A 27,969-nucleotide genomic window follows, 5' to 3' on the forward strand; every position below is an offset into this window, starting at 1 on the left:
TTCTATCTATTGTGAACCTGGATGGTGAGAAACTTTTTTTTTTTTTTTTAGTTTATTAAATTAAAATACAACAGAGAACCCTTCTTGTCAATTCTAATCATGAGAATAAACTTTAACCCAGAATCAACCACTAATAAATTTCAGAAGCTACTTCTTCCAGTAAATTTCAGAACACTATAGGCATTTCTAAAACTATAAGTCTATAAATATATTTTCGTTTGTATTTATTTTTACGCCAGACCAATAATATTAGTCCACTGAGGAACAAGAAAGTTCTTTTCAACCAATTAACTTTGATGGCCACCAACTTTGTACTCTCTGAAACTCAGATATTTGTTTCTACTAGGTATTAGTTTTAAAAGTCCTACCAAGTCTCAAGTTGCTATGTACCATGAGGTTCCACAGGTTAGCCAATGATCTGGATTTCCAGAAGCAACAAAAATTAACCCCAGCTGAAAACCCTGACTCATGGAGATTCTTGTCCATATCACCATGAGCGTCTTTAGCTACTGTTGCAGGTAGTGATTAATAGCAAACATGGTATTTTCAGCCTGTTTGTGTGCTTTCAGATTTCACTCCTATATTCATACTTTCTAGCACTTTGCTCCCACAGAGATTTACAGCCTCAGAAGCACACAAGGTCTCTATGAGTTGGAACCATCTCGATGGCACTTAACAAAAACAACAACAAACACTTGTTAGAGATAGATGGATAGGAGAAATCCTTCAACACAGAAGAATATGGGAATGTGACTTTTTTTTGCTAATTAAATTTGAAGTTAAACCATTGAATAGATATGTATTGTCTCACACTTGTTATATTATGGTCAATTTAAAACCAATTAAGTTCCTAATGTTTCTGTCATTGCAGTCATATGATAAAAATGACTTGCTATATTAATAATTTATGTATATCTTCATTATATTGGACACATAATACTTTGGAAATCCAATTATTTTATTACTCCTTGTCATATTTTTATCCTAGCATTTTATTCATCCAAACCGAACCTGTTGCAACCTCTTAGAACAGAGTAGCAACCCTTTAGGTCAGTGTAAAACTATTTCATAAGGTTTTCAAGTGTTATTTTTACAGAGTATACTGACTCATCTTTCTCTGTGGAGCCACCGGTGGGCTTGAAATGCCAATCTTTCCTCTAATAGCTGAGTATGTAACCACAGCACCACCAGAGTCGCTATAGGATTTCTATGAGCTGGAATTGACTCTGTGGCCATGGGTTTTGGTTATTTCACTGAACATGAGTACTAAAACTCATCTTAGTTTCAATTCTTTTTATCTATTCTCTGAATATATTGGGCATGTAACCGAATATGTACTCTAATAGTAATGTACTATATTTTTTTTCAAAGATGGTATTTCATTTAAGATAAGATGTTTTTAAATGCATCATGAGTAGTAGATGATGCATTCTGGGATTCTTGCAATGTTTAGAGTCCCTTTCCCACCCACCCCCCATACCACACTGTAGAGTCCTGGTATGGGGCTGTAGGATAAGCACTCGACCATAACATCAGTTTGAACTGCAAGATTGGTGGTTCAAACTCACCAGCCGCTCCTCAGGAACACTATACAGGGTTGCTATGAGTCAAAACCGACTCAACCACACTTAACAACAACAGCAGCAAACCACACTGTAAGGAGCCCTGTAGCATAGTGGAGTATGAGGTGGGCTGCTAACTGCGTAGCCAGCAGTTTGAATCTACCAGCCACTTGGAGGGAGAAAGGTAAGACTTTCTGTTCCCATTAAGATTTATAGCCTCAGAAACCCTATATAGACTCACCATGAGTCAGAACTGACTCAGTGGCACACAGCCACCTCCACCACACCACACACTTGTATCACAACAGAAAAGTTCTCCAACCTTGACATTTGAGAATCACTGATTCAAAGCAGATGAGTGTATAAAATTACCATTTATAGCCTCATTTTAATCTCCTGTCTGAAAATCAAACGAAACTCATCTCCCTTGTATTCTCTGAAATACCAAAAACGCCACTTTGCCCCTGTGCTTACTGTCAAGGATTGCCACTAAAGCATGACTATTTTTCTTTCTCTTGTACAGAATCCTAATGCTCATCCAAGGCCCACCTCCCAGGATTTGGCGGGGTTTTGGGACATGCTGCAGTTGTCCATAGAAAATATTAGTATGAAATTTGATGAACTTCATCAGTTAAAGGCCAATAATTGGAAACAGATGGATCCTCTTGACAAGAAGGTAGAACAATGTAGATTTTGTATGGTTCATTTAAAAACCTGCACAAACACTGGACAGTCTAAATAGGCTCCTGCGGTTTACAATGTGAAATGGAGCTGATACCATACTCATTTCATTGTAATGACAATGTTTACATAGTCATCATTTGGGAAATAATCTGTAATATGTTTCAGACAAATTTTTTGAAGAGAAACTTGTCTTTGTGAATCGGAATATGGGAATGTGGCTTTTCTTGTTAATTAAAGTTTAAGCTAAACCATTTTAGTCACTGGAAGGAACTGCCTCCATTTTGCTTTTTAAACTAAAATAAATAACATCTTCAGTGCATGGTGACAGAGAGCAAGAATGCAACTTCCTTGCACCCCTAGTGTGTTTCTGAGAAAACATAGGAAGCCCTGAGAAAGAACTGACTTTGATAATCATTCTATAAATATAGTAATAAAGAAATTATTGTTGTTCAATATAAAATTATACAACATAAAGTTTCATAGTAATCATAAATGTTGGGATTTTTTTTTTTTTTAAGAGTTTTACTTTGGGTTGATTTGCCTTGGGGAAAATTGCTCACTGGGTTACTCATGCAACCGTTTAGAAAAAAAACTTAAATCCTTTCATTTATAAACTGTAATTTTCACATTTGACTATGGCCAGGATCAAACAGGTATCCAGTGTCCTCTCCTTAACATGCATGATTTTTTTTTTTTTTTAACTCTTTGCTTTCTTACGGTGTGAGATCAATTAATTCCATGAAACTTCTCAAAATTAGGGATACCCATTGTTGACTCTGCCCATTTCAGGTCTTCTTATCTCTCAGAGAGCAAACAGCAATCCAACCCACCCTGCTGCTACCCACCATAATATTAAGGTTCTTGAGTCCATGGGTTTCCAGGAGAAATCAGTCCCAAGGGACTGTCCGTAAGACCAGGAGAACAGTGCTCTTATTAGTAATCCCATCTCCAAGTTCATGGCCATCAGACTGGGGATTTTGTGTCAAGCATTGAAGTAAACATGAACCATTTGCACTCCACATAGTTTTCTCCAGCCTGTGTTTCAAACCCTAGTTAAATCAGTTTTTAAATTGTTTTTATTTAAGAAAGCATGGCAGGTATACACACACTCTGGTAATTTAGGTCCAAATTGAACTGGAAAATTCACATTCATTGATTTAAATAAAGATTATGAATAGAACGTACCACCAGGAAAGGCTAATATGATTTAAAAGTTTCCAGTATTCACACTTTTTAAAATATCCCATTATTCCAACAATGATTTTTTTAAATGTCCAAAAGAGGTGGTACTGTGTGACCTGTTGATATTTGCTTTGGTAAACTTGATTCTTACATCTTTAAAGTTTATCTATGGAGTCCTTGAGTGGTGCCAATAGTTAAGTGCTCCACTAGTAACTGAGAGTCGAGACCACCCATAGATGCATGTGAAGAAAAATCTAGTAATCTACTTCCAAACAATCAGTCTTGAAAAGCCCTGTGGAGCTGTGACATGCACGGGCTCTCTGTTAGAAGGAATAGACTCAACAGCAACAGAGTTTCCAGTTTTGGTCTTTAGCCAGAGCTTTTCAGCATCCCATGAAGCCGAAGGGGGAATCTGAACAAAAACACTCAGAGTTGTTGGAATGGTGTTTATACTCGGTGCTCCCCTCTTCTCTCCTTTAGGCCAAGCAGACTCCACCTTAACCAGAACCTGCGATGTAATGAGTTTAACTAGGCACTTCACCCCCTCACTAAAGAGGAGCTGCTGTGATGAGCTGCAGTGTGAACACAGAAAATGCCTTTTGGAAAATCAGATGACCCATGTTTTAGAACAAAATTCACATTTAGATTTATGAGAAGTCGAGTTCTTTTATTTAAAATGAAAACATCAAGTTTATGTGATTCTTTCTGCAGGCTGAGAATTCAACATCCTTTTCCTAAAATCCTTTTGTGGTTCAGATTCATTTGTGCCGCACTGTACTTTTTTTCTTATCAAAGTGATGACCTTTTAAAAATATCTAATCACTTTACAGTTTGCTGCTTATAAGGGGATGGATTCTGTCTTAGTTATTTAGTGCTGTTATAACAGAAATACCACAAGCAAATGGCTTTAACAAACAAATGTACTCTCTCAGGATTTAAGAGGCTAGAAGTCTGAATTCAGGGTACCAGTGCTAGGGAAGGCTGTCTTTCTGTGTCAGCTCTGGGGAAAGGTCTTGTCTGTGACTAAGATCACATCTGTGAGTCCGGTATCTCTTAGAGATCTCCATGCATCTTGGCATCAATCTTTCCTGGGTCTAGAAGGTTCTCAGCACAGGGACCCGAGGTGCAAACGACAGCCTCTGCTCCTGGTTCTTCTTTCTTGGTTGTAGTTAGGATCCTCCTTCTTTGCTCACTTCAGTCTCCTTTATCTCGTTAGATAAAAGATGATGCAGCCCATACCCCAGGGAAGTCCCCCTTACATCAGATCAGGGCTGTGACTGGAGTCAAGGTGCTGACCCCACACTAATCCTCTCCCTTATAGCTGATTGGCTGATCACATGATTCCATCATTACATAACTGCCAAACCACTGGAAGTAAAGTTCACACATATTTTAGGGAGATACAAGTCAATCCATGACATTCTACTCTCTGACTCCCCAAAATGCATAGCCTTACCACATGCAAAATACTTACACTCAGCATATAATCCCAAAAGCCTTAAATCAACTCCAAGTCCAAATTCCACTATGTAACAAAATGCCTCTTTATCTGTGAATGTAGAATACAAGTTATTTAAAGTTATTTACTTCCAAATTATAAAGATGGAAGAGGCACAAGGTAGATATTCATATTACATATGGGAGCAGTTTGAGGAAAAGAAGAGGTAACAGTAACCAAGTAAGGAAAAGGCCCAGCAAAGCATGAGCTCTCAAGGCTTGAAAAGAATGTTCTGTTCTATGAGACTATCTAGGCATTTACCCTCCAGCATCTGGGTTGACCAGCTCTCTGGATTCTGGATGGAGATCTTGGGTTTCAGTTCTGCCTTTTAGACCCAGCGGGATAAAAACTCTGCTCCCTTGACTTTGGCCAACTCCATTCTTCTGGTCCAATTGAGTGGTGGCCACACCTTCTCAATCCTAACAGGTTCTGTTTTTCTGCCCCCTCAGTTTTGGACATCAGCTCTGGTTCCATCTCCCTTGGTATTTATGATAGCTGCTCCTCACTTCAGAATTGAGTTGGTGAAGATCTGACTCTTTGAAACCTAGGAAGTCATAGTCCCATTCTTTGTGAACCAGCAGACTGTGGATCCACTCTTTGAGACCTCAGAGATCATGGTCCTACCCTTTGTTATATACACGGTTCTGCTTTCTGGGCTCCTTGTCTCTTCAGCTTCTGTTTCCTGTTTCCTTAGCCTCCTGGCCTGTTGATTCTTTGGGCCTCTGTCCTACTCAAGCAGTTGTTACAAAGCTCCTTAGCTCTACCAATAAATGCCCAGAGCCACCCCAATATACCAGTAATCCTTGACCTGAAGATACTCAGTTGTCTTGCTCCATGGGACATGGTTGGTGAGCATAATTCTATTGACAAGTGCCCAGCGGCACCTTACTCCACTAGGAAGCTTCTTGTCCAAAGACATTCAGCTCTCTCATTCTGTAGACCCATCCCCACAGTATCTAGAACCAGTCTTCTAGTTCTGCTGCTGCCCTTTCTTTGTCATGTTGTTGTTAAGTGTCATCGAGTCGGTTCCAACTCATGGCAGCCCTGTTTAGGGTTTCCAAGAAGCAGCTGGTGAATTTGAACTGCCAACCTTGTGGTTCAAATCAGTCTTGCAGTCAGTCCGGTGCTTTTATCCTGTGCCACTACTTCTCATAATCTGTACTGTCTCTAGTATTACAGCTCTTCTCACTTCCCTCCAAGCCCTCACTAGAATTGCCAATGAGATCCATAACTCCACCAATAGTCTCTTCAAGGCAATGAAGATTTTTACTAGTAACCAGATGAAAACAAAAACCAGACTCATCTACTTAGTTCTAACAACAGTTATAGCAACCCCTTAGGACAGCAGAGTAGAACTGCCCCATAGGGTCTCCAAGGCTGTAAATCTTTATGGAAGCATACGACCACATCTTTCTCCCACGCAGTGGCTGGATTAGGCACCTCAAACCTCTTCCAGCCTTTATCAATTACCCAAGTCAAAAATTGCTACCACACTGTAGGTGTCTGTTAGAGCAGCACCTCATTTTTGGTACCAAATTCTGTCTTCATTCTACCACAGTGGATGGCTTTAACAGACAGAAGGTTATTGTCTCATGGTTTAGGAGGCATTCCATGTGTCTTGGCATCTATCTTCCCCTGGGTCTAGGAGGTTTTCTGCACAGGAAGCCCAGGTCCATCCTCTGCTCCTGATTCTAATTCCTTGATGGTGTCAGGTCCCTCCTTCTCTGCTCACTCCTCTCTCCTTTGATCTCTTGTAAGATAAAAGGTGATGCAGGTCACACCCCAGGGAAACTCCCTAACATTGCATCCCACTCTAATCCCATTACAACTAATTGGTTGGCCAATCAGATCACATCCTGGGGGATGATTGCATCATTATATAAGTGCCAGTCAAGTTCACATATATTTTAGGGGCACACAGTTCAATCCTTGACAGTCTCTTTCAGTGCTGTGTTACAGTTTCTTCCCTGTGATTGGAATTGTCTTCAGGACCCCAACAATCATTCCCAAAGTTCCTAGGGATGTGTGAGGCGCCATCTTGGAAGTGTTCCACTCCAAAGTGTGGGAAATACCAGAGCTCTTCCTCTCCCCAGTCCTGTATAGCATTTTGCTTGTGTGTTGGTGTGTGGTGTGCAAATGGTACACCTCACTACAGCATCAACAAATCTGAGCAACACAACCATTTACTCTGACAATCTCTTCTACTCGTTTGGTTGCTCAGGTCTGGAGTAGGGGGAGGCGAGGTGGGCCCAGGAAGAGGGTGGTGATGTTTTTAAACTCTGAACTAAACTTGCTCCCATGATGGCCTCCTTAAAGGAGACTGCAAAGTTCTAGGATGTTGCTGTGGCTGTTTTCCTAGCTCACCTCTACAGCACCTGGAAGTGTGTGGAGTCTCCAGAGAGAACCGCACTCAGAGTGCTGGGAGCGCAGTCCTGCCACGTTGGTCGCTTTAACCCCCCACATCCTTACCCTGAAGAGAACTATTTCTACAACCCAGTCTTATTCATGCCCTTAATCTTTCCTATATATCTTTTCAAATTTATTTTGAATATTCATATTTTTAATACCCAAGCCAGAATAATGAAGAGGAAAAAATTTTTTTACAGGATGCAGATAAGAAGTAAGCGCCTTTAAGTTTAAAAAAAAAAAAAAAAATGTGTTCTAACTACTGACCTATCCAGTTTTTCCCAAGCTTGTCCTGAGAAGCTGTGTAATGTCCTGAACCTTCTGCTTTGATCAGGAGAGAAGGGTCCCTCCTCCAGTGCCAAAGAAGCCGGCGAAGGGCCCCGCGCCGCTGATCCGGGAGCGCTCGCTGGAGAGCTCACAGCGCCAGGAGGCCCGCAAGCGCCTGATGGCCGCCAAGCGCGCTGCGTCCGTCCGCCAGAACTCGGCCACCGAGAGCGCTGAGAGCATCGAGATCTACATCCCCGAGGCGCAGACCCGGCTCTGAGGCCTGTCCCTGAGCCCCGTCCCGTCACCACCGAGCGTCTGTCCGCCTCTCTCCTCCTCTCCTTTCTCAGCCCTCCGCCTCTCTCCTCCTCTCCCCATGAGTGAAGTCCACTGCTGTGGTGTAGTTGTCAATTGAAACCCCGGCTCCCAGACACATTCGCCCATGTTCTTCACCGAGCTTTGATCCCAGTCCTGATGCTGTCGCCCTGCCTCATACAGATACACGACCCTTTCTTTTCTTGACAAAACCAAACACACCTGTATAGAAATGGCACCTTTAGGTCCTGCGCCATCCTCGGTTCTCTAAAGCTAGTCTGTTCCTAGAGCTCAGCAATATCAAACCATAGGGTATTTCAGAAATCCAGTATCACAGGGTGATCCTTTGGGACTCCACAGTCTTCCACCTGAGAGAAACTAGGGCTTGGACTCCCTTTTTTTCCCTAAAAGGTTTATTATTTTTCAAAGCAGATGGAGCACTTTATTTCCAACCTCAGAAAATCACACCATCTCACCGGAAATAAGGAATAACACACAGCGCGTGCAATAAGACAGCTCGGGGATGGGGGACCTAGCTGTGTAGTTTGAGGGGGGCGGCAGGGGTTCCTGCGGCCCTCACAGTTGCACAGCCTGCCTCACTGTTGTTTTCATCAGTCACTGCTTCAAACGTTCAATCAGCAGAAGATTGTAAATTCGATCTTTCAGGGAAATCAATCTATTCTGAAAGGCAATAAAAGGAAGAAGGCAAAACAGAAAAAGGAAGCACTGTTGGGTTCAGATAACACATAAGGAATTTTTTTGTCTTTTTATTAAGAATACTTAGACCTGAAATGTCTTATTCACTTTTTTTGTACTATGTATATTATGTTGTTGTGCAGTGGTTTTTTAAGGGGGAAATGTTGGTTCTATTAATTTGTGAGTGTCCAACCTGGTGGACCGACCTGATTATACACATTTGCTTGTGAACGGCTGTCAACAGCAGCAAAGCTGTTTTCAGAGAAAACTGTGGGTTTTCCTGTTGTCCCTTCGAATACTACACATCCATCTATTTTAACCCAGGAGTTCATATTTCAGACATATTTCCTATTTTAGTCTCCTCTTGCTACTTACTATACAGAATGCTACCAGATCAATCCTATCGTATCAGTAAGGATTTTGCCCCATGTCAAAATGATCAGATAAAATTTCTACCCCAATAAACATGCTGCATCACTCCAAAGAGCTGTTACTGTCATCTTGAGGTTCCAGGTATAAGAAAAGAGAAGGTGACCCGCAGGGATCAACAACCATAAGGAGGGAGGAAAGTCCTGATTCCTAAACACTGAGAGCAAGTCCAGGCTTTTGGCAGAGAATGTTGCTTTGCATTTTCCCGGGTAATGGGCAGTATGCCCTTTGTATCTAGCTGCAGTTCTCATTAAGTGCCCTTCCTCATAGCAGTTAAAAAACATTTAGAAAGTATCACTGGCATTTTATGTCCAGCTCACACCCTAAAGCATTAGAAATTACCATGAAAAAAATGAACAACTTTTAAAATCATGCATAAAATACTCTTGCACCAGAGAAGCTTTTTAAAAATACACTCTCATAGCCAGGTGCTAATTTAATTTTGTTTATGAAATTAAAAGAGGTGATGGGTTCTGGTAAGAAATATTTTAATGAACATGTAAAACCACTTAGGGAATTCGCTACCTCTCAGAGCTATTGATGCTTTGAGCTATCTTTATAAACAGGGCGCAAATGTTTACTGCTGTGGTTTACAAGAAAAGGGCTACTAACTTATTTGAAAATCAACCAACTTTTAACTAGGGTGAGCAGTGCACCTGAGTGCTTTGTAAAATTGGAGCATACAGAGATTATGACCTTCAAGTATTCGTCAATTTTTGAATGAATACACCTTTTCTTTCCTTTGTAGCAGCAATGAGCAGTCACATGGTGTTTGCATCCAGTAATGCCAACTGCCACCTTGGGTAGCCTATGGTTCCATTAAATCCTGAAAAATTACTTGGAACTCACAGATTAACAGGAAGGGAGCAGCATCCAATTGAAGATTCACGTTCACAACTACAGCTCACTGCCCTGAGGTAGAGTTAGTGTTTGGATTAAGAAATGTATTAATGATACTGTTCAAGATCATCCTATAATATTTTTTATTTGGAGGCTGATTTAACACAGGATATTTTCAAGAGAGACAAGTGAAGGCCTATTTATCATGTCTATATGAATGGTATTTGTATATTCATAAGATATTTTTGGTAAGAATTTTAAATCTTTTAGCTGAATGCCTACTTGTTCATATTTGAACCGGGCATCATGACCTTTGTCTTCCTTAACACAATTTAAATTGTACAAACACTTTATAAAAAAGCTAATTATTGATGTTAAAAATCATGGCCCCAAGCAATGCTGCTTGTTAACCACTTGACCCTTTAAACTAACATTCATGAGCATAACCTTTGTTACATTGTTCTTTTTGATGTAATTTGTAGTAATGTTTTTTAGTTCACAATGGAAAATGTATGTACCCTGAAAATTTACTTATTTTGTTTAACTTTGGTATAAAGTTGTTGGGCATTTTCTTGGGGAGGGGGGAATACAAAAGAAAAGTTTGTCTCCCACGTCAAAAAAACAAAAAACAACAAAAAAAAACATTCAAAGAAATTGAGTATTTATTATATTTTTTGCAGATGTTTCCATACAATTCACATAACCTTTTTGTAAAGAGAGATGAAGAAATGGATTAAAGATTTTTAATATTTGAAATGGTAAATAGAACTAATTTATTTGTACTATATTTCTGTTATTTATAGATGTTTCCTTGATGTTTTACTGTGCATTACCACTTTAATTTAAGCCTTATCCTTGTGAATTTACCATTTCTTTTTTAAAACATGTCTAGATGCATATTTTAAATAACTGGAATGTAAATCACTAGCAAATCTAAATTCCCAAATGTAATTTTTAAAAATTATTTTGGTTTGGATAAAAAAAAAAAAGATTCATTTGAAAGCCTTCAGATGGAGGGTGAGAACATTTTTATGGCTTTATGAATTGGAATTTCATAGGCTTATTTACCTAGATTGTGTGTGGACAAAAAATAATAATAATAACTGTAAATAGATGAATGTTTCCCATAATGTAAAAAGAAGAAATTAATAAAATAATTAATGCACTGCTTTCAGGCCTGTGTGTTTTCACTCCTGAGTCTAACTTCTTCCAAAATATAAATAATTGTCATTGTTGGTGGAGGAAGTAATTAAGCAATTAAGAAGCATATCATTTTAATTTTCTTTGTAACAAAACGTATGCTAGTCACTATTGAGAATGTAGGTAGATCTTGCATCCTATTTAAGGGATGTAAACATGAAAGAACTAAAAGTTCTTACACTATGATAATCAAATGCACATGTTCATTTCAGGGTATAAGCAGCAAGAAATGTGATTCAATGAGGGGCTGTATATTTTATGAAATAAGTCAATAACTTTCTAAACATGCAAATCTATGTATATTTTCCCCACTTCCATCCTTTGCATACATTTCATCAATTTGTTTCCAAACAGCCCACAAGGATAAGAAAAGTCAGAACAATGCTTTATGGTTTTCATTTCATCCTCCCAGCAATGACAGACTGTTCACTGAGGTTTTCTAACTTGCCCAATGTGACAATACCATTATGTAAGAGATTTGAGTCCAAAATCCAAGCATACATTCATTCAACTCCTTATACCCACATCTAAAGTTGTTCATTGTTTGCCACTGTCAATTTTGTCTGGTTTTAATCTAGGTCATATTTGTATATGCTTACTTTATGCACAAAAATACACGTTTAACAAAGAGGGGGGGAACACATAAATTGGAATGTTTTATGACATGGACTTGGATTCATCTGCTGCCTGAACATACCACAAGTCCACAAACCTTGGCCCACTGTGCTTTCTTTCCTCCCTCGTATGTTCCAGTCCTCTCCAAATTCTTGGGCAAACCCATCCATCTATGTGCAACACACTTAGAAACTGTTGAGCAGAAAAGCCACGTTTTGTGATTCTTTTACATAAGCAAGACCTGCACCAGTCACCAAAATAACACAATGTACTTTAAAAACTGCTTCAAAGGAGGAATGAGGCTACAAAAATCTCATTACTTTGGTTCACGCACTGACTATTCCTGTCGTCTGACCCACCAGTACACTTCTTGCCTTTCCACTAACGAATTCTGTTTCATCAGAGGCTCTTTAAACATTCAGCCAATCCCCAAGCAAACTGAGTTCGTTTTGGTATATAGAAATCTGAATTTCAGTGAAGCAATTTCTCGTATTACAGGGTTCCACGCAACCCCCAAATGTAACTGAATATTTTCTAGAAATTGAACAAAACTGTTTGCTCTAAACATGACTTTCTTTTGATATCTTTGAAATCTATCCCTTGAAAATAAACATTGATTTTGGTTTAAATAAAAGCCCTATTAAAAATTGTGGTGTCTTTCTTTGTTTCTTAGATACCATTAATACTCATGGGTGCCGAAATGTATCCTCAAGGATTTGTTCAATAAGCTGTTTGACTTTCCAATGCTAAACCAAGATTGGATCAGCTCCTTTAGCAAATAGAAATTAATGGACAAGTGGGAAAGCCTTTTGTCAATCCTAACCCATTTACTATCACAAGTTTACAAAATATATCTCACTCACTTGGGGAGGTGGGGGAGCAGAGAGAGGAGGACTGAGAAGCTACTACTTCCTGGCCCTTAGGGTTCCTGTTGGGTTTACTGCTGGCCCAGGGGTCCATCATTAGAAAACAGCAGGCATGTGACATCCCAGTGTGAGTCCTGTATACCAGTTTAGCCAGCAAAGGGATTATTTCTCTATGTCTTCTATGTAAATAGGTACATGCCCAAACTTACTGAAAGCAAGTGAACATGTTAAGAAACACCAAAAGTCAAGCTCCACCATGTAGTTGATTTAACTTGATAAAAGCAACCCAAATGCTTTCACAAATGGTGCGGATTATCACTCTTCCTCCTCACACTTCTGGTCTGCCTGCTTGAAGAAGTACATGCTAATTTCATGTGGAAACTGTTGAGATCTCAATAAGAGCTTTTACAATAGAAAAAAGGAGCTCCGGTAGTGTAGTGGTTAAGAGTCGGGCTGTTAACTTCAGGGTCAGCAGTTCAAAACTACCAGCTGTTCTATGGGAGAAAGATGAGGCTCTCTGCTCCCATAAAGATTTACAGCCTCGGAAACCCTGTACAGGGTCACTATGAGTTAGAATCGACTCCACAGCACATAACCACCACTACCACCACAGTAGAAAAACTCTCACTTTGGAAAGGCATAAGGGATAAATGCAAATAGACGCTAGGACGAGTCGATTCCAACTAATGATGGCCCCATCTGTGTCTGACTACAATTGCATGCCATAAGGATTTCAATAACTGATCTTTTGGAAGTCGATACCCAGTCTTTAAGGCGCCTTTCTAATCGCCAACTTCTCCACTATTCCCCAAGTGTATTAACCATTTGCCCCATCCAAGAATACCTTCTCTTCTGTTACGTGGCTGTTGTTGTTATTGCTGTTAGGTGCCATTGAGTCAGTACCGACTCAAAGCGACCCTATACACAACAGAACAAAACATTGCCGGGTCTGGCACCAACCTCACAATCATTGCTACACTTGAGCCCATTACTGCTGCCATTGTACCAATCCATCTCGTTGGGGGTCTTCCTCTTCTTCTCCAACCCTCCATTTTACTAAACATGTTAAATAGGGGGGAAAAAAACTTCCTTCTGTCTCCGAGGAAGATTATATACAACAGCTGCAGGTTTCTGTAGTCTTAAATCCTGTCTTTCACTGCTTCTGAAGTCCAACATTCTGCATATAGAAGATATCTGTGCATAGTCAGTCTTCTGAGATTTGCATACCCCACCATTAGGTGATGAGCTCTTTCTTCTTTATTGGGCTTTCAAATCCAAAGCCTACTGACAGTTTCAATTATGAGAAGTGCAATGGAACTATCTAAAGAGCTAAATGATAATATGAGTTACTTCGTACAGCATTGGAGTCCTGGTGTGGCGCTGTGGGTTAATGCACTGAACTGCAAAGTCAGTTTGAACCGCAAAGTTGGAGGTTCAAGCCCACCAGCTGTTCCTCGGAAGCCTTTACAAGGTTGCTATGGGTCGGAACCGACTCAATGGCACTTAACAATAACAACAACATACAGCATATTTGAGGAAACAGCTTCCCAGGTTAAAATTAAAATTATCCTAACTGAAAAGGGAAGGTCCACTTTAGAGGTCTTTTTGTCTTAGGAAAGAGCTTCTTGCTATAGATAATATTTATTTCTGTATGTGACTTTTTTTTAATATCAAATATCATTAATATCATTTTCTTTGTAGAATTCGAAGTTGTTTTACAATGTCAGCCAATACTATGTGTGTAATTCTCAAGTGTGAAAAAAAGCAGATGGCAAAGGCAGAACTTGAACAAAGGTGGAAAAGGGAGAGGTTTAATAATTTATCCTTAGGTTCCTTTCCAGTTTGATCTCATTCAACAGACTTACTGAGCAGATTTCCCTCTCCTTCAGCATACCCAGTAAGAGCTGACCTTTCTTTTCTTCCCAGCCTGGACTCTGGTGGGAGTAACAGTTAGGAGTCTGGTGAGTTTCCTTTGCACAGTTGAGCCTGGCAAATGTGAATAACTCAGGAGTTCTGGAGTTATATTACATAAGTCAAACAAGACAACGAGTATTGTGTGATTGAAGGAGGACCCTTCCCAAGGAGCTAGCACTCTGAGTGCCCAGTCTTGAGTCCGTGCACCAGGAATCCTTTGACATGAAGGTTGTTTAAAGTAAAAATCCTAGAGACATGGAAAACTTGGTGGATACTTGAGAAAATTGGAACAGTGGAAAGATGTTAACACAGAGAAATGAGGATATCCAAACAGGAGGAAAGTGCTAAGTACTTTGTAAATAGTGGCTAAATGGGGAATAATTATTCAGATAATTCTGGAAAGGAAGAAAAGCAAACATCCTGTTGGTACGCATCTATGATTTTTAGCCTTAGCCTATTGAGGGTTTGTCAGGGGATGAATTTATCCCTGTTCTCAACAAGAAACCCTGCTTGCGTAGTGGTTACAAGTTGAGCTACAAACCGTAAGGTCAGAAGTTTGGATCTACCAGCCGCTCCACTGGAGAAAGATGAGGCTTTCAGCTCCTCATAAACCCTTATACAGTTCTCTATGAGTCAGAATGGACTTCACGGCACACACCAACCACGACTGTTCTCAATGACATTCATTTTAATATAGGTTATGAGGAGGTTGAGATCCAACTATTCTTCTAGCAGAGCCAACATATTAAGGAAATTCTTACCTAAAGAAAATATTATCTTGGCTGCCATGAGAAGCTCACTGAGGGACACAGGTCCTTCATGACTGTCAGTATTTATGTGATGCTGTGGAAAAAGCACTAGATTGCTAACCGCAAGGTAAGCATTTCAAAACCAAAACCACTAGCCGTTCCTGGGAAACCCTGCATAGGGTGGCTATGAGTTGGAACCAGCACTTAACAGCAACAGCATTAGATGAGAGATATAGACCCCCGATTCTTGTTGGTTTCAGCCCGAAATAAGGATATACTAGCAGACTTCTGCCAGTGACTTGCTACTCACAATTAGAGAGAAAAGAAAAACAAACCTCAGAACCTCTAGATTATTTTGATTATAATATCCTGGCTTTGGGTTGAGTAGGAAAGCATTACCATAACATATAAAATCGTTACACATCGTTACAAAGATGCCCAACATTTCTCTTGAAAACTTGACTGGCCTCAACCTTCATCAAAGGTTTGGAAATCATGCCATGAGGCCCCTGTCTGCCAAACAGGGCCCTTCCACAAGAGGTGAAAGGCCCAGACAATGGAGCCAGAGTGTGCGTTTGAATCCCAGTTCTGCCATTTACTAGCTGTGTCTTTTGGCACAAGTTACTTAGCTACTCTGTGCCTCAGTTTCTCCATCTAAAAAGTCAGGATGAAAATAGTACTTCCCTCATAGGGTTGTTATAAGGATTAAAGGAATTACTACATGTAAATCTCTTAGGACGGTGCCTGGTACAGAGTAAGTGAGGGAGGAGGCCCACGCACATAAAACCTTGAGGCCTAGGTCACACACAAAGGAAACTAACAGCTTCTTTTGCTTTTGTAAAAAGCTGCTGCTTATCTAGACACCACCAATGAGAAAGTAACATGGTGGTCTCACCACTCAGCCCTATGTAATCCTATATAAAGCTAGTACAAAAGCTATTTCGGGGAGCTTGGTATTTGGGACATTAGTCTACCAGCGCTCCACAGGCAATAAAGCTTCTTCCTTTAATAACACTGGTATTCGGATGATTTCTTTCTCTAGTTCAGGCCTTGTCTTCCTGCAACATAAACACTCAACAAATGCGCACTGTTGCTGTTGTTATTATTACTGCATGGTTGACATTGACTGAGAAAGCACAGTGTACCTGGTTATCTTAGGTTAGATGCATTCTATAATCCTCAAGAAAGCCCTATGGGGTAGTCACTACAAGTGAGTTAGAGACTGGGGAGAATTCCAAGGTCACTACTAGTAAGTGATGGTGGTGGTTATGTGCTGTGCAGTTCGTTCTGACTCATAGCGACCCTGTATAGGATTTCTGAGACATAAATCTTTATGGGAGCAGAAAGCCTCTTCTTTTTCCTGTGGAGCCACTAGTAGTTTCGAACTGCTGACCTTGAGATTAGCAGCCCAACTCGTAACCACTACACTACCAGAGCAAGTGATAGAGCTAGTATTTATATGACTTTAGACCTCATGCTAAAATATGTGATGTGTGCAAAACCAAGCAATAAGTGGTAAAAAGTACACATGAGAATTTCAAACAAAACTAAAGAGTATACACTGAAAATATGGCTACTTTTCATTTCAGTTCTTTTCGACTATAGCCTACATTTTTGAACAGTTTATTACAGTATTGAACTGTAAGGTTGGTGGTTCAAACTCCGCAGGCGCTCCTTGGAAACCATATACAGGGTCACTATGAGTCAGGGCCAACTTGACCAGCATGTAACAATAACAACAATTATAGTATGCCCTTTCAAATTTTATATGAGTATTTCACGTGTGTAAATATGCATCTTTTTCTTCAAAAAATAAAAGCACACTGTCTTAGCTTCTTAGCGTGGAAATGCCACAACTGGGCGAGTTTAACAAAAAGAAATTTATTGTCTCAAAATTTGAGAGCCTAGAAATCAGAATTCAGAGTGCCAACTCTAGGGGAAGGTTATCTCTATCCACTCTGGAGGACTGTCCTTGTCTGCTTCAGCTTTCCTTCCTCATTTCCCTCATTCACCACATTAATTTTTGTCTATCTGTGTTTGCTTGCTTTTGTGTCTGATCTGCTCTTTTCATATCTCAAAAGTGATAGGCTTAAGATCCACTCTGCACTGATAAATGTCCTCATTAAGACAGCAAAGAAAACTACATTCCCCAATAGAATTACATCCACAAATATAAGGGTTAGGTTTTACAACACATACTTTGGAGGGGACATATCAATTAATTGTCCCTAACACGTATCATACACATTCCTTTACTCTTAGCTTTATACTGTGTGGCTCCATTTCAGGATATTACGACCCGCTTTGTCTCTATAATGGTTCAATCGCATTCTACTTCACAGGTGAAACGTAATATACTACTTAGTCCCCCTATTGATGGACATTTTCTGCCACCAAAAAAAGGCTGTTGAAGGGAAAGGCTTTTCACAATGTATATTCAGCACGTGCACGAGTGTATCTATTGGTTATAGTCCTACACAAAGGGGCAGTAAAATACAGCATTGCCAAACAACTTTCAAAGAAAGGCTACCTTGATTTACATTTCATCAAATGTGTATGAGTTTTAGTTTAGTTCCTACTCTTTGCAAATCATGGTAAAAGTTATTTGAAAGACGTGCTAAAAAAAAATAATAATCAGGCATCTTCCAACTAACTAACTTTTGCCAAGGAATAAAACTAAAAGTCTCTAGAAATGTTAAGGTGGTCTTAATGCAATCTGCTATGTAACTCCCAGAATAAAGAAGCCAGAACTGAAGTAACGAATAAGCATAAAATGTTGGTCTGAAGCTGTTCTTCGATTTCCACCTCAGAAGACAGTGTCAGAATCCCAGCACCATGTTCAGCAAAGGTCTAAGGTGCTCCTGATAGGGGAACACACCAGGAGGGGTACACACCAGGAGGGGAGCAGAGCCGGAGATTCTTTATACCCCAGGATACCAACTCCTACACAGGTTGCTCTTTCTTTTTGTAGTTTTTTTCTGTTTTAACTTTTTCATGAAATCCCACTTACCTCTAAAAATGCTTAAGGACAACTAATAGAATTAATGTAGAAAAGACTGAAGTTCGTTCTTGAAACTTTTTATGATTAAATTTTTCAACTAAAGAACGGAAACTGGTAGCTCAAAAACCATCCCAAGCCCCTAGGGACTTGAAAATTACTAAATTTCTCTCTAGGCTTCATGGTAGCCAGGACAATGTGGCCAGCATTTTGAAAGGTTTGTCTTCACTCCGTTGGGGGACACCAAAACTTTAAAGGCCCTTTTTATGTTCAAAGAGTTGGCAAAAGATTAATTGTGACTGTCAAAACTGAAAATGTAGGAAATGTGTAACTAAAAGGGGGGAGTAATTAATCTTTCATTTCAGGAACAGAAGATCCCAGGGCCATCAAAAAGGAAGAGCATGGAATTTCTACCTAGAAAAGTCGTGATAGCAGAGATGATGGCATGGAGAGACAGAGCAGCTGTGGACTCTAGACCCCTGGACTGAGAAAGGTTGTGTGCCTGCAGACAGGAGGCTGGCTTGCAGAATGTACCCTTTGGACATTTAAATGAACACATATTTTTTTGTTTTGTAGGTGTGCAACAAATATTTTTGCTGTGTTCATTTGTAAAATGTAAGATGTAAATGGGGAACCACAGGGAGAAGGTAGGATGGCTAAGGTTTCAGGGAGGAGATTGTAATCATTGAGATAAAACAAAGTGTATGATTTGTTGAATGTAAAGCTGATGATCTTGTCTGTAAACCTTCACTCAATTCACAATAAAAAAGCTTGAAAAAACCAAAGAGCTGCCAAAATGTCCTTGCACAGCTCACAGGCACCCTAATGCCTTGCTAATCACAATGTTGACAAATGATCCAAGAAGTAAAGTACAACTGATGTGTCTTTTAAAATCAACCCTCTTTTATTTAGCTAATTCAACTGACTTGGTTCTTGGCAAACAAATGATTGCCAGAATGAAACAGACTAAGTGCTGACATCCTCGTTAAGTGTGACATCCTTTGGAGCTGGGCCCAAGAATGTGGCCTTCCCTGTAGGAAGTTAGCACCATTACAAGTGGTATTTTTTTCCTCTTCTTTTGGCAGACCTCCTGACAAACAAGGCATCTTTGTTTTGTGCGTCAGACTGTGTCCATCTCCAAGCCTGCAACTTTCAAGGCCTATTTCTGTGATCAGGAACTCCTCATCTCCCAGAGACCTCTCTTGGTGGCACTCGGTGTGACTTTTTCCACCCTGCAGCCTCACTGACCACTACTGAGTTGCTAGCAGGAAGATAGGCTCTTCCCTTGGGGCAAAATGACATCCGTGCTATGATGTCCTTTGAAAATGTTCTTGAGTATGGAAAAGCACACAGAGGACTGAACACAGCAGCAATCATTTTCTAAGGTCTGGTTAACATGTCAGCCCCAGACCTGAAAGGATTGCACTTGACATTGAATTTGAATAGCTCTTTTTTCATGAAGCAAAAAACAGAAATGTGAGGATAGGCCAAAGCATTCGGTCTTTCTTTTATTTCTTAATGCTCTAATACTCCTGTTGTTGTTGCTAACTGCCGTTGAGTCATAGTGAGCCTAAATAGGGTTTCTAAAGAGCAGCTGGTGGGTTTGAGCTGCCATGTTGTTGTTAAGTGCCATCGAGTCGGTTCCGACCCATAGCGACCCTGTACAGGGTTTCCGAGGGTGTAAATCCTTACAGGAGTAGAAAGCCTCATCTTTCTCCCACAGAGCAGCTGGTAGTTTCAAACCACTGACCTTAAGGTTCACAGCCCAAATTCGTAACCACTACGCTACCAGAGCTGCCATAGAGATAACAAAAATAAACCCACTGCCACAGCATCCATTCTGACTCATAACAATCCTGTGGGGCAGAGAAGTTTTGTCCCATAGTGTTTCCCAGGTGCCAATCTTTGCGGAAGCAGAGCGTCACAGCTTTCTCCTACTGAGACACTGCTGCATCCTAACTGCCAACCTTTTGACTTTTTGCCTAGCAACTGAGCACTTAACCACTGCCTCACTAAGGCTCCACAATATGTTGTTGTTGTTATGTGCCGTGGAGTCGGTTCCAACTCATAATGACACTGTACAGGGTTTCCAAGGCTGTAAATCTTTACGGGAGCAGAAAGCCTCATCTTTCTCCTGCGGAACAGCTAGTAGTTTCAAACTGTTGACGCTGAGGTTAGCAGCCCAATTCGTAACCACTACGCTACCAGAGCCCCTTAAGGCTCCACAATATAGAAAGTGATTAATTAGGAAGTAGGCAAACCCGGAGGAGAAATAGCTACACACATCCATTAATAATCAGAACATGGAATGTAAAAGTATGAACCTTGGAAATTCTAAAGTTGTCAAAAATGAGATGAAAGTTATAAAGATCAATATGCTAGGCTTTAGTGAGCCAAAATGGATGGGTAAAAGCTATTTGGAATCTGACGATCATAAAGTTTACTATGCCAGAAATGATGAATTCAGGAGGAATGAAATCACATTCATCATCAAAAAGAACATTTTAAGATCTATCTTGAAGTACAATGCTGCCTGTGATAGGATAATATTCATACACCTACAAGGAAAACCAGTTAATACAACTGTTGTTCAAATTTATGCACATACCACTAAAGCTTGTGATGATGAAATTGAAGAATTTTACCAACTTCTTCAGTCTCAACTTGATCAAACATGTAATCAAGATGTATTAATAATTACTGGTGATTGGAATGCAAAGGTTGAAAACAAAGAAGAAGGATCAGTAATTAGAAAATGTGGCTTTGGTGATAGAAATTATGCCAGAGATCTCATGATAGAATTTTGCAAGACCAATGACTTCTTCATTGTAAATACCTTTTTAAAAACAAACATGGATCTCATCACATGAAACACACAGAAATCAAATTGACTACATCTTTGGGAAGAGACAGTGGAAAGACTCCTTTATCATCAGCCAAAACAAGGCCAGCAACCCACGATGTAACAGACCATCAATTGCTCATATGCAACTTCAGGCTGAAGCTGAAGAAAATTCAAGCAAGTCCATGAGAGCCAAAATATGACCTTGAACATATCCCACTTGAATTTAGAAATCATCTCAAGAACAGATGTGATGCGTTAGACATGAATGGCTGAAGACTAAAAGAGTTGTTAGATGACATGAAGAACATCATACAGGAAGAAAGCAAAAGGTCATTAATAAGACAATAAAGAAAAAAGACCAAAATAGATGTCAGAAGAGACTCTGAAACTTGCTCCCCATTGTAGAGATGCTAAAGCAAATGGAAGAAGTGAGAACGTCAAAGAGCTGAATAAAAAAGGTCAAAGGGCAGCTCAAGAAGACAAGTTAGAGGGTGAGTAAAAAATTATCCACATCTGCCTTTAGAATTTATTTTAATCAACTTTTAGAAAAGACAAATACATCATTTTTTTACATAATCTCCGTGCTTTTCAATACACTTAGTCCATCGGTCAACACGCTTTTGTTTTCCCTTATTAATAAATGTGCTAAGCTGAACTTCAAGCCACAAATGCACCAGTGTTTTTACTTCTTCAACAGAGGTGAATCATCATCCTTTCAAGGATGATGATGGATGAAGATCAGAACTATAGGAAGGATGCTTTAACACCTCAAAGTAAAGTTTTTGCAGAGTGACAACAGTGTGAGCAGAGGTGTTCAGACTTGCATTGGCATGCAAGATCACAATGCCCTTGGACAACAGTTCTCTACATTTAATCCGAAGTTTAGCCTCCAGCTCTTCACTGAGTATCTCACTGTAATGAGTACTGTTGATTATTGAAACTTTTTCTGATACTGACTCTTAAGAATCTCAGAAAACTGTAAGGATCAATTTTCCATCTTATGGTTGACTCTTGAACTTTTTCTTGGTTGGCGATTGAGGAGGTTTCTATTCTACACTTTGCTATTTAGTCTCAGGCTTCTAGTGATGAATGCATGTCTCAGCACCACTGATCTCTTTTTAAAAGCTTCTACCTTCCTTTGAGTATTGGTCTAAATTTGTTTTTTGTATTTATCCAAACATTTATGCTTTTGGTCTTCCATGAGTTATTTCAGTACCCATATTTCACAAACTTTCTGAAACCCAAGTCTGTCATGAATTATTTCATAGGCAGAGCCATAGCTAATTTGCAAATGATTTGTCACAAAATCCACTGTCATTCATTTATTCAATAAAATCATTTCATGTGCATATTCAATGTTGTCATCAGCCATGGACATGGTCGGACATTTTAATATAACAGAAGTGAGGAAAATTTTTGACCCACACTTATATTGTAATGAAATAGGCAAAGACCTAGAGTTAGAAACCCAAAAGGGAAGAACACGCTCAGCATTTCTCAAACTGAAAGAACTGAAGAAAAAATTCAAGCCTCGAGTTGAAATATTGAAGACTTCTATGGGAAACCCTCCTGTGGCACTATGAGATAAGAACTGGGCTGCAAGACACAAGTTCAGTGGCTTAAACCCACCAGTTCCTCAGAAACCCGACACAGGGTCAATATGAGCCAGAACTGACATGATACCTCTTAACAACATGGGAAACCCTAAACAGGGTTTTTATGAGTCAGAACTGACACGACAACACTTAACAAATAAACAAACCCCAAAATGGGCAAAATATTGAAAAAATCAGAAAGCATCAAAAGAAGATAGAAGTTATATACAGAGTAATTGTACAAAAAAAAAAGATATGGTAGATGTTCAGTCATTTCAAGACATAACTTATGATCAAAACTGATGTTATTGAAGGAATTAGTCCAAGTTGCACTGAAGGCATCGGCAGAAAACAAGGCTCCAGGAATTGACAAAAATACAAATAAAAAACCTTTCAACAAACTGATGTAGCGCTGGAGGTACTCACTCATCTATGCCAAGCAATTTGGAAGACAACCAGATGGTCAAACATTTGAAAGAGATTCACATTTGTGCCCATCTCAAAGAATGAATTGACACAGTGGCATGTGAAAATTATCTAATAATATCATTAATATCACATGCAAGTAAAATTTTGCTGAAGATAATTAAACAACGGCTGCAATAGTACATCGACAGAAAACTGCCAGAAATCCATGCCAGATTCAGAAGAAGACGTGGTATGAGGATATCATTGCTCATGTTAGATGGCTCTTGGATGAAACCAGAAAGATGTTTATTGTTGTTGTTAAGTGCAGTAGAGTCAGGTACAACTCATAGCAATCCTGTATAGGGTTTCCCTGGCTGTAAATCTTTAGTGGTGGTGTTGGTTGTGTGCTCTCAAGTTGGTTCTGACTTGTAGCAACCCTCTGTAGAGTTTCTGAAGTTATAAATATTTGTGGAAGCAGAAAACCTCATCTTTTTCTCACAGAGTGGCTGGTAGATTAAAACTACTGACCTTGCAGTTAGCAGCCTAGCTCTAAACCCACTTAACTACCAGTGTTCCTTCAGAAAGATGTTTACCTGGGCTTTATTGACTACGCAAAGGCTTTCAACTGTGTGGATCATGACAAACTATGGACAACATTGAGAAGAATGAGTATACCACTGACCTGTGCCCACAAGAAACCTATACATAGACCAAGAGGCAGTCATTCAAACAAAACAAGGGGACACTGAGCGATTTCATATAAGGAAAGGTGTGCGCCAGGGTTGTATTCGTTCTCCATACTTATTCAACTTGCATGCTGAGAAAATAATCCGAGAAACTGGATGGTATGACCAAAAAAGTGGCATCAGGATTGGAGGAAGATTCATTAACGATCTGTGATATGCAGATACGCAAATTTGCTTGTTGGAAGACAAGATGACATAAAATACTTACTGATAAAGGTCAAACACCACAGCTTTCAGTATGGATTGTAACTCAGTATAAAGAAAACAAAAAATCCTCACCTCTGGACCAGTAAATAACATCATAATAAATGGAGAAAACATTGAAATTGTCAAAGATTTCATTTTACTTGGATCCGCAACCAACACTCATGCAAGCAGCAGGCAAGAAATCAAAGACATATTGTGTTAGGCAAATCTGCTGCACAAGACCTCTTTAATCTATTCAAGAGCAAAGGTATCAGTTTGAGTACTAAGGTTTGTGTGACCCAAACCCTGGTATTTCCAACAGCCTCATATGTGTATCAAAGTTGTACAGTGAATATAGAATACTGTTGAAAAATTGATGCATTTGAATTATGGTGTTGGGGGAGAATATTAAAAGTACCATAGACTGCCAGAAGAACAACCAAATTGGTGTCGGGAGAAATGCAACCAGAAAGCTCCTTAGAAGCCAGAATGGGCAGATTTCGTCTCTCATACTTCAGACATGTTATCAGGAGGACCAGTCCCTGGAGAAAGACATCATGTTTGGTGAAGTAGAGGGTCAGTGATACAGAGGAAGCCTCTCATGAGATTGATTGACAGCAGTAAGTGTAACAAGTGTAACAACAATTGGCACAGGACCAGGCAGTGTTTGGTGTTGCTGTCTGTAGGATTGCTGTGAGTTGGGGCTGACTGAACAGAAACTAACAACAGCCAAACCAGGAGTCATGGTGTGGTGCTATAGGATAAGCATTAGAGTGTTAACCGCAAGGCTGGGGCTTCAAACTCAACAGCCACTTCTCAAAACCCTGCATAGGGTCTCTCTGAATCAGAACTGGCTGGAAAGCACTTAGCATCAACAATCCAAACATTTCTGGAAGAGATGGGGCTTCATTTGCTGAACAATCGTTCTCAACTGTTAGAGCTGTTAGAAGCACACGGGTTTCTCTAACAGATTCTGATTTATTAGGTTTGTCTGAGTCCATCTGTATTTTTTTATATATAAAAAAATTTTACATTACATAGCATAATTCTATGTAATGACTAGTTTGCATTAGTTTGGTGGCTGTGTACCGTGGAGTTGGTTCTGACTCATAGTGACCCTGCACAGAGTTTCTGAGGCTGTAAATCTTTACGGGAGCAGAAAGCCTCATCTTTCTCCTGCGGAACAGCTGGTAGTTTCGAACTGCTGACCATGAGATTAGCAGATCGACTCTGTACAGGGTTTTCAAGGATTGGCTGGTAGGTTTGAACTGCTGACCTGTGGTTAGCAGTCCAATGTTGATCCTTCAGTGCCACACCAGGACTCCCCCTCCCAATATACCTACAGTATATTACAGTAAAATGCATGAGTCATTTACTTCACTTCTGAGACTTTTCTGTGTCATCACCCAACAAGAATAATCAGTACCTTATAAGGAATCACCTAAAATGAGTATTACGTGTACGATTTTGCCTCTTTTAAAAAATACGTAACCTCGTTATCTAAAGTTGGACAACGAATAAGGAAGACCGTAGAAGAATTGATGTATTTGAATTATGTTGTTGGAGAAGAATATTAATAATACCAGAAGAACAAACAAATATGTCTTAAAGAAGTATAGCCAGAATGTTCCTGAGAATTCAGGATGGGGATATTTCATCTCTCATATTTTGGAGATGTTATCAGGAGGGACCTGTCCCTGGAGAATGGCATCATACTTGCTTAAGTGGAGGGTCAGTGAAAAAAAGAGGAAGAGCCCCAATGAAATAGGTTGGCACAGTGGCAGCAACAGTAGACTCAAATGTAACGACTGTGAGGACGGCGTAGGACCAGACAGTGTTGTTCTGCTGTATGTAGGGACTTTATGAGTCAGAGCCGACTTGAGGGCACCTGTAAAAATATGAAACACCAACCACTCCTTCCACAACTGTCTTTACTCCTCAGTTGGTTTTGATAATTCCTTGCAGTGGGTACACAGAACTCAGACACTATACTCAGAGTTATGGGGTCTTTTAGGGAAGTTAACAGGTTAAACTGGAGGTCAGAAATGCTCTGCTGATAAATACCCACTCAACCATAAGCCTCAGCCTGAAGTATCTGGGATCTAGCTCTGTGGGTCACCCCACCAGGCTCCCCCACTTAAGTACCTGAAGGCACCCTATTCTACAAGCAAGCTTCCTGTTCAAAGTCATTCAACTTTACTTGCTCCTTGGGCTAGAAAGTCCTCTGCTCTGTCTCATGCTCTGGTTCTTGGTTCTGGGCTCCTCTGCCACTCCTCTGGTATTACAGCTTTCTGTCCCTGCAATGCAAAGGTTCACCTCAGGGATCTCAGGACCCAAAGGATACACTACATTCCTGACTCTTATACTTTAACAGTAATGAGATGCTCCCACCTGCTTCTGAGATGATTCATTTTAAACCCATTCTAGAGTTTCAATGTTTTACAATTACAGTGAACTCTGCTGGCATCCACAGTTGAATCATGTCATCCCATCAGTAACTTCCCCCACCTTCTCTTACCGAGACCCAGCAGGGCAGAAACATTGCTTGGTGGGAGTTACAGACTACGGCTGGAAGAGACATTAGATAATTCCCTACACCACAGCACCTAACAACAACAGCAGATTATCTAAGGAATAATTAACCATCTGTACAAAATTGTGGCACTGTGGGTTAATGTGTTAGACTGTAAAGTTGGTTTGAACCTCAAGGTTGGTGGTTCAAGCTCACCAGTTGCTCCTTAGAAACCATATACAGGGTCACTGTGAGTCAGAAGCCACTTGACAGCACTTAACAACAACAACAACAAGATTGTTTACACAATAGTCAGAGGTACAATATTTGACTGAAAAACCAAATACAATACAACAAAAAAGACAGCGAGGACACTAAAAGGTCCTCCAGCTCTGGTCTGTGAGTGGATTCCTTATTTCGGTCAACCTTCATTATGACAAATTGTCTCCCTAACCAGGCTGAGACTTCTTGTGATTTGAATTATAAACAAAGGAGCCAGTGATCTTTAATTTTCCAATTTAACATTTAGATGTTACAGGTTTTATCTATAGATGTTGGCATTGATGCATATACAAATCAGGGGGGGAAAAATCCTTTGCCAGATAAGCATCCCAATTTGGGGCTCAGAAGCATAGAAACTCAGAAGCTTCCCAGCATCCAGTGACAATTGTTCCCTCCTCCCCTACCTGGAAATCTATGCAGTTTCCCAGGCAAATCTAGCTGGGCTCCAGAATGTCCTTCCTGTTTCAAAACTATTGGCGGCTCCTCTTGGTCATGTTTGTATATGTATAATGTTGTGGCTAGCTGTGGTCCAGTCTCATGATGACCTTCTTATGCACAACAGAAGGAAACGCCCAGTTCTGCATCATCCTCACAACTGCCAGCATATTCAAGTCCATTGTTGTAATCACTGTGCCAGTTCTCACTGCAGGTCTCCATGCTGTCACTGGACACCTGCAGATGTTGTGTCCAAAGCAAGCTGATAGAACAATGTTCTCTTGTGATCCTGGTTTTCAATGGCTTATTTTTAGACATAGATCTCCAAGCCTTTCTTGGTACTCTGCCTTAATCTGTAAACTCCACTGAAAGCTGTACCTGATATTTAAAATATGGGTGGCATGTTGTTGTCATTGCTAACTGCTGTTGAGTTTGTTCTGACTTATAGTGACTCTGTATAGGGTTTCCTTGTTAGGCGCTTTTGAGTTGGTTCCAACCCATAGTGACCTTGTATAGGGTTTCCAAGCAGTGGCTGGGGAGCTAAAACTTCTGACTTTACGGATCAAACTGGCTTTGCAGTCAAGTGTATTAACCCACAGCACCACATCAGGACTCCATGTTGTTGTTATGTGCCGTGGAGTCGGTTCTGACTCATAGTGACCCTGCACAGGGTTTCTGAGGCTGCAAGTCTTTACTGGAGCAAAAAGCCTCATCTTTCTCCTGCGGAACAGCTGGTAGTTTC

At 40.1% G+C, this 27,969-nt stretch overlaps 1 protein-coding gene across 7 annotated transcripts in view; it reads left to right on the forward strand.

The window, feature by feature from the left end:
* Nucleotides 1-11,046, forward strand: part of DLGAP1 (discs, large (Drosophila) homolog-associated protein 1) — a 461,019-nt gene extending 449,973 nt beyond the window's left edge. For 4 of the 7 annotated variants that reach the window (XM_006867258.1, XM_006867261.1, XM_006867260.1 and 1 more), the window contains 2 exons: nucleotides 2,086-2,238; nucleotides 7,667-11,046. In XM_006867258.1, coding sequence (XP_006867320.1) covers nucleotides 2,086-2,238; nucleotides 7,667-7,876 — 363 coding nt within the window. In that variant the 3' untranslated portion in view covers nucleotides 7,877-11,046. The remainder of the gene's footprint in view (nucleotides 1-2,085; nucleotides 2,239-7,666) is intronic. The other 3 variants (XM_006867257.1, XM_006867259.1, XM_006867263.1) reach the window with 2 other exon arrangements.
* The last annotated feature ends 16,923 nt before the right edge of the window (nucleotides 11,047-27,969 follow it).

This window comes from Chrysochloris asiatica, unplaced genomic scaffold (assembly GCF_000296735.1).
Source record: "Chrysochloris asiatica unplaced genomic scaffold, ChrAsi1.0 scaffold00103, whole genome shotgun sequence".
NCBI classification, from domain to species: domain Eukaryota; kingdom Metazoa; phylum Chordata; class Mammalia; order Afrosoricida; family Chrysochloridae; genus Chrysochloris; species Chrysochloris asiatica.